The sequence below is a fragment of the Amphiprion ocellaris genome, chromosome 9 (genome assembly GCF_022539595.1).
Source record: "Amphiprion ocellaris isolate individual 3 ecotype Okinawa chromosome 9, ASM2253959v1, whole genome shotgun sequence".
In the NCBI taxonomy this organism is placed as follows: Eukaryota; Metazoa; Chordata; class Actinopteri; family Pomacentridae; genus Amphiprion; species Amphiprion ocellaris.
In genome coordinates, this window is record NC_072774.1 from 5,402,720 (window position 1) to 5,410,736 (window position 8,017).

The 8,017-nt window shown below is 36.8% G+C and overlaps 1 protein-coding gene across 1 annotated transcript in view; it reads left to right on the plus strand.

Moving 5' to 3' along the window:
• The window catches only part of epb41l4b (erythrocyte membrane protein band 4.1 like 4B), a 37,124-nt gene extending 32,357 nt beyond the window's left edge, over positions 1-4,767 (plus strand). The window contains 7 exon segments of the mRNA XM_023262576.3: positions 409-530; positions 621-734; positions 820-875; positions 1,391-1,543; positions 1,747-1,867; positions 2,020-2,153; positions 3,839-4,767. Coding sequence (XP_023118344.1) covers positions 409-530; positions 621-734; positions 820-875; positions 1,391-1,543; positions 1,747-1,867; positions 2,020-2,153; positions 3,839-3,902 — 764 coding nt within the window. The 3' untranslated portion in view covers positions 3,903-4,767.
• The last annotated feature ends 3,250 nt before the right edge of the window (positions 4,768-8,017 follow it).

The following is an 8,017-nucleotide window of genomic DNA, read 5'->3' on the forward strand; positions in this document are numbered from 1 at the left end:
TGAGAGCACCATGAAAGTAATTAATTTGCCGTCTGTTTCAGCAGAGCTGCAGAGAAAGTTTTTCATTTTCTTGTGTTTACGCCCGTTTTGTTTCTTTGTGGCTCTTTATTGGTTTCATTTATGTTCTAAAGCATCTATAAACATATGAATGTAAAACTAAAATGTCTTTCTAATCTCATGTAATGCATGTCAAGGTTTATGTTGTCCATAAAGGAGCATGTAAAGCTAAACCCCAAATTATTCATACCAAAGTCCAATTTTTGATTTGTGATGACTTTTTACTTCACTAATAAGTTTCTTCTGGCTTAAAAATGACACAAACACCACCTAAAGACATTGTATTAGAGATGTTAATGGTTAAGTTGAACTATTTTAAAAAATATTTTTGTGTAATAAAACTTCTACCAGAACGTCGAGCTCCTCCCTGCCCAGCAGATGAGATGGAAATCTCTCAGTCTCTGCTCAAAGCTCTGGAGTCGGACAGTGATTCTCCTCCTTGGCCTTCGCTGCACGTCAACATCGACAACAAGGTCGGACACGTTTCCCCACATCCTCTTTTTCTGACCTGTATTCTGACCTATAGATTTAGTCTCCTCACTTTTCTGTTGATTATCTGGCAGGGAGAGGAGAAGCAGCTGTCGGAGAAGTCTCTTCACCCTCCTGCTTCTCCGGCGACGCTCCCCGATCACCTCAAATGCAACATCCTCAAAGCCCAGATGGAGGCAGCTTTCAAGGTCAGAACCACATCTCACTCCCCTCTCACCATTTGACCTCCATGTTGTTTACTTTATCTAACCACCATTCTTCTCTTCAATGAAGAAGGAGGCCCCAACAACGCCCAGAGGGAAGAACGCCAACGAGACCCTCAATGACAGGCCAGTACTTCATCTTTACGCATATTACAGTACACAACAGAAGTAAGTACACCCAGTATCATCATGTTCCTTCTCAAAATGGAGGATACCATGTTACTGGAGAGATGTTCTTTGATTCTTTGCAGGTTTTTTACGAGTTGTGTTGCTCTGTTTTCCCTTTAAAATACCCTAGAAGTGTGTTGGATTTAAGTCAGGCCACATACTTGTCTTTAGAAACTCCTGGAGATGCATTTAGGTCTTCAGCTAATTGCTGCTAGCTGTGGCTCCTGTTCACTTACCATGCAATTAGGCTCATTTTTGTTGCAATTTCTACTTCTGGGCCTGTTATCTAATATGGTCTTTCTAAAGCATTTGTTTCTGACTGCTGTAGGAGAGAGTAGTTTACTGTTTAACTCAGAAATAATGCAATTCTTGATAGGGACACAGTTTAGAACCATTTGAAGTGATATTACACAGGGCTGTACTCATGTCTGTTGTATGCTTTATGACTGACTCTCCTGTGTGATGGTCTTCAGGTATCAGAGTTCGTCCCAAGACTCGGCAGCATCCAGTCTGACTGCAGACAAGACGCCACATCGACAGGACCGCAACCCAACGCCAGAGAGGCTGCAGCCCAAAGCCAACCCGAGCACCAACCGCAGGAAACGACTGGTCCGACAGTTCAGCTTGTGAGTACACATCACCTGTGATTACTGCTGACGGGCAGCGTTCCCAGCGAGCTCTCGGGCCTCCGTGAGTGGGAAATTGCCCTCCTGAAATGAATACTCCACGGAGCACTTGAAGCAAACGCTCTGCTATCTCTGCTCTGTGATGATAACAGTTTGTCCCGAACATATCAAGTCATTCAGTCTCTCAATTTATTCATCATCAGCAACCATGAGGATGAAGAGAACCTCCCAGAAGCACTTGCAGCTATCTCCTCTGAGAGCACAGCAAAGTCTGGGTCCAGCAGCTCGTTGGACAAACAGATACAGCCGTCTATTTACCCACAGGTAACACACACACACACACACACCTGAAAAACAGCTCACAATGCATGCTTGTCAGTGCACTACTTATGGCGCAATTAGTTCAGCCTCTCTGCATTATCTGCAAGTAAACACAGGCATGTCTGTGTGTTTGTATACACTGATGTGTATTCCAGGTGGATAATATGCCAGCACTGGAGCTGGGTAGTCCATGCTGTCCCTCTCCTTCGCCTTCCCCTCACCTCTCCCCTTCTTACTACCGTAGCTCCATCCCTCACCTGGTCCCTTACTTTGCTGCCCATAACGACAGGTAACACACCTGCACTCTGCTCTCTGCAGCACATTTATACTGCAGTGTCGTATAAATGTGAATATCTGCTTAAATAACATTTTGAGGCACGCTTAAGCTAATACTGTCTTTTTCTTGCTTCACTAAATTGACAGCTGTTGAACACACATTCAAATACTTTATATAGTGAAATACATTGTACAAGGATTAAATCAGCATCTCACAAGATTTAACTTAAGTTTAAATTCAATTTGAATGCATCCTAACTGGTTAATATTTGTGCTTTGCGGACATTTGAAAGTTCTGCTTCAGGCCAAAATATGTATTTGTTCAGGATAAAGACAATAATGTCATTTGCTGTTTAACTATATGAACATATTTGGCCACAAGAATGCATAATTATTGAAAGAACTAGAAAATTTTAAATTTTGCACTTCAGCTAACTGTGGCTAAATTTGGCTAAAGCACACTTGGTGCTCCAGTTATCTGTAGTTAGCTGTGCCTTCAGATAGCATACTTAGCATGTCAGTTAATTGCGGCTAGCCATGGCTAACACTTCAGCTAATTTTTGCTAGCTGTAACGACGACCCTGTAGCTCGTTGTGTCTACGTTGCACTTAGCTCTTTGGCTAATTGCGGCTCGGTCTGGCTACAGTTCACTTTGCACGTCAGCTAATTGTGGCTGGCTGTGTCTATGATGCACTTAGCTCTACAACTAATTTTGGCTAGGTGTGGCTACAGCTCACTCAGTGCTTCAGCTAATTGTGGCTAGCTGTGTCTAGCTCTATAACTAGTTTTGGCTAGGTGTGGCTACAGCTCACTCAGTGCTTCAGCTAATTGTGGCTAGTTGTGGCAGTCCACTAACGCTTCAACTAATTGCGGCTAAGTGCAGCTAGCCGTATCTACATAACACTTAGCTCTTCAGCTAATTGTGGCTCGCTGAGTTTACATTTGATGTGAGTCCACTTAGCATTTATGCTAATTGCAGCTAGCTGTGTCTACAATCCACTTAGCTCTTCAGCTAATTACCGCTAGCTGTGGCTCCAGTTCACTTAGCTCCTAAGCTAATTATGGCAACCTGTGACTACAGTACTGTGCCTAGTTGTGTCTTTTGTGCACTTCAGCTAATTGCAGCTAGATGTGGCTGTGTTTTCCTTTTTTCTGTGACTTGCCTATAGGTTTAAAGACACATTTTTAAATAATTTGTGATATTTCACACAAGACAGCAGCAGAATGTAATCATCATGGTGATGCATTTTTTAAAAAAAAGTAATTCTAAATTAGCCTCAAAAAAGTAATGCTAAAATTAGCCAAGCTTAACAGAGAAACAGCGACTGTGAAGCCTCTGATTCCACTGAAATATACATAAGTTGCTGTGGCTAAACCACATTTACAGAAATATTTTCATTAGATTATGTAACTTGCTCATTTGTCAAATGTTATTCTTTACATAACATGGAGTACTCAAATATTCTGTTAAAAGTTTTATGTAAAGTCTGTAATGGTGATTCATAACGAGCCTACAAAACATACAAGAAAAACTTTTGAATTATTTAGCATAATTTTTTCAGTTACAATTCTCTCCCTTTGAAATGCAGAGTTCATGTTGTTTGGATTATTGTTGTTAAGAATTATTTTATGCAGAAATTAAAATGAAAATAAGGTTATTTGAGGTTGTTTTAACATGAATCTTGTTTGCGTCTGTAGCGGAGAAGAGATTAGGTTGGACAGAGAGAAGATCCTGAGAGCCCTGCTGATGACGGAGCTCTGAGACTTTGACATCGTCACCATCCAGCTGAACACAAGCTCCAAAATCAACATCTGTATATTTGCATCACACGTTTAGCAGTTATAAATATATATTTGCATAAAGCCAATTGTTATATTTGCTTAACCGTTATTTTAGAAGGATGGTTCTTTATATTCAACTGTATAAAAAGCGAAATAGAATCACTCACATGCATTACAGACGAGCTACGATGTGACTGGTGCTGCCTGCATGATCAATATGTTTATCTAATGATTATCTGATTTGCTTTGGGGTTAGGTTTCTGTGCGATTCCATCATCACTGTGTCCGTGTTGATGCCTAAACTGTGTTTCAGACGACGACTGTTGAAGCTCCGCACAAAAAAAGTACTGTTGAAGTCACTTCACTCTCAAGTCAGTTTGTTCAAAATGTAAATAGACATGCAGAGCAGGTTGTAAATGCTTACTTCAGTACTGTATTTATTATGTCAGATTTCCATTTTTACATGCTGAAACACTTGCAGCGTTTGTGTTTTTAACAAAAAAAACAAAACTTCCCAAACAGAGTGAATTGAGTGTATAAAAGATGGTGTAGTCTCAGTCTGCCCAGTAGAAGGAGACAAACCTGCAGTCAGACTCTGATCCTGAGTTCCAGCTTGTCATGAGGAACAGATTAGATATTTTTCTACATGCAGTTTTCATCGCAGGTCGACAGCAAATCGCTTCTCAGAAATAAGGTGTTAGTAAACATAATCCTGCTGCTCAACAACTTTACTTCAGCCTTTGTTTGTCACTTTCACACCTGAAGCAGCAGCGTTTTGACCTGCCATTGTTCTGTACGTGTTGATCGGCTGGTTCTTAATAAAGGCCACACCATCAGTTTGACAACAGCAGCATCTCTGGTCTGTGACGGGGGAATGTGGATGGGCCTCGCCCTGCTGCCTGTTTGTTCGGTTTGTATGCAGCTCTCACCCTCCCAGCGAGGGAATGTTGTTATAAAAGGACATCAGCGATTTATCTGCCACTGCACCTATCAGGAGCTCAATGAGTCACACTCTTAATTGCTCCTCTGTTGTGTTGTTCAGCGAACCGCTTTTATAATTCATCCTAAAGACGACATGCAGTAGAGAGTGAAGGAAGGAATGACTTTCAAAGCACATCACATCATTCTGCTTTAAATCTTTATATATAAACACAGAATTAAGCACAAATAATTCATAGCCATACCAAATTTATGAAGTTTTTACTCAACCAACAGGTTTCTTCAGCCTGGAAATGACATAAATAAGGGACAAAACATGGTAAGACAATGTGATAAAGATGTTAATAATACATTTGAATAATTATTTTCACCCTTTTACCACTGACGACAAGTATTTTGATGTTTAGTTTCCCCTTTTAAAACAAATCTTGCAAGGAAAATATGAAAATCTAATTTAAGTCTAGAAACACTGAAGATTGTCTCCTGTTATCCCACAAAATCTTAAACAAATAAATAAGACTACTTTCCTTTTCAGGAAATACAAAAAAATGGAATGACTTTCAAGGCACGTCATGTCATTCTGCTTTAAATCTTTATATATAAACACATAATTAGGCACAAAATTGGGTTTCTTCAGGCTGGAAATGACATAAAGAAGTGACAAAGCACTAAGATATTGTGACTAATAATACATTTTAACAATTTCTATGTTTTAATGTAATGTCAAAAATAATTCAAGAGAAAATGCAGCTTCTTTCTCATTCTAAATAGTAATTTCTACTATGTTCCAGCGCTTTTTAATTCACAGTTTACTAGGAACAGCTGATGCAGTAGTTCTCTAGTCACTGATAACTTGTTTGTGTCATTTCTAGCCAGAAGAAACCTGTTTAAACAAAATATAATTCACAATAAATAAGATAAAACTACAATATCCTCCACAAAATAGTGTTCTGATTACCGAGAGTTCATGATTAAAGCCAGATCTAAACTCATAGCCGTACCAAAGTTACTTGTATACAGAGTTTTTATTTAATCAGCAGATTTCTTCAGGCTGGAAATGACATAAATAAGGAATAAAACATGGTAAGATATTGTGATAAAGATGTTAATAATACATTTGAACAATTTCTGTTTTAAATAAAAATGCAATGTTGAAAAGTTTTCATGAGAAAATGCAGCTTATGTTCAATCCTGACTAACTATAAAGTCCCACTAGCAACGAGAAAAAGAAGGAGATGTGACTATTTTCACACTTTTACCACTGACGACAAATATTTTTATGTTTAGTTTCTTCTTTTAGATTAAATCTTGCAAGGAAGTTCTGAAATAAAATCTAAGTCCTGGAAACATTAAACACTGCCTCCTGTTCTCCCACAAAATGAATCCCTTTAAAAAAAATAGTAAAAAATACATAACACCACCCCTTTTCTGATAATTACAAATCCCTAGTATCACTGGGATTATCACAGATTGTATTAAACTGACTGTAATTCTTGGATTTTATCCAATCATAATGTGCAAATTGTAGTTTTACTGCATATTTAGAGCACTTCTTCGTCACATAGAGTCAACTCCTGACCTCTGATTTGGTTGATTAGTCCTGAGATAACAAGGAAACTGGCCACACCTGGACACGAAGCAGCTCATCAGCCAACTGCCCGGTCATTTAGAAGGGAAAGTCCTCCACAGAGCTCAAAATAAACACATTTGCTGAGAAACACATGCAGGAGAAGTTCATATAAAACATTTTCCAACTAAATACTGAAGGATTTCACTCATCACTCTGATTTTAACACCTCAACTTGCTCAGGTTTCTCCCTGTGATGCAAAACACCCTAGAGGTAAGTAAGACGTCATATTATCTTTGTGTAATTTCCATCTTTATTGCACTCATTTTACATGGGCTTTACTAAATCAATATTTTATCTGTTAGAACAATAAATGCTATTTTCATCCAACTATTCAGTCCTGGACTACAGTGTGGACATAATTACTTTTTCAGACATTATTTGTGCAGTTTTATTTAACAAAAATGTGTTTAGACCGTAGATGCAGTCACATAAAAATAGATTTATGTAGCCGTATCATCAATTTGTGTGATGTTTTTGAGTAAAACAACCCGAGTTTCTCGAGAAAACATTGAATTAGTCTTTGAAATAATCTGAACTGTAGAATTTAAAAACTTATTTGCCCCCAAAAAGAAGACCCAAATGCAACATCCAGTGCAATAAATGAGCACGAAAACATAGCAACTGCTCAAACTTGGTGAACCTATAGGTTTGAGCCTGTAGAAAAGATGAGGATATGCATAAAAATGTCTATTTCCCAAATGGTTAAAGCAATATTCTTGATAAGCCTCTTAAATTTAAGCTGAAAATCTTACTTTTATTCTTCTTATTTTAAATCCACTGTGGACTACAGAGGCAAAACTGCAAAAATTGTGTCACTGTCCAAATATTTATAGATCTAGCTATAAACTGTATAAATAAATAAATAAAAATTGAAAAAAAAAAAATTGTAAACTTTGAATTTACAGATTTCCCCGTTTTACAAAATTACAGATTACTAGAAATGTTTTTTTCCCTTTTACATATAAACCTGACTATACACTGTAAAAAAAAGTTTTTAAATTTTATTGTATGGATTTTCCGTTTTGTTAAATGACACATAATAATAATAATAATAATAATAATAATAATAATAATAATAATAATAATAATAACAATTATAATAATTATTATTATTATTATTTTAAAAATCTGCCCATATAGACCTACAGTGTAACTATAAAAATGAATTAAAAAACAATTTTTAACTTAAATTTGACAGATTTAATTTTTTTTGTTAAATTACAGATAATACTGAATTAAATCTGTTCAAATACACATAGACGTACACCATAACTACAAAAATGAAAAATTTTAAAAGTTTTTAACTTATATTTCACAGATCTGTCAATAAATACATAAAAATCTGACTGTACACTGTAAAAAAAAACAACAAAAAACTTTTATTTTATGTATTTTCTGTTTTGTTTAATTACACATAATACTTAATGAAATCTGTCCAAATACACATAGATGTACACTGTAGAAGTGAAAGATTTTAAAGTTTTTAACCTATATTTTACTTAATTCCCCATTCTTTTTGTTAAAG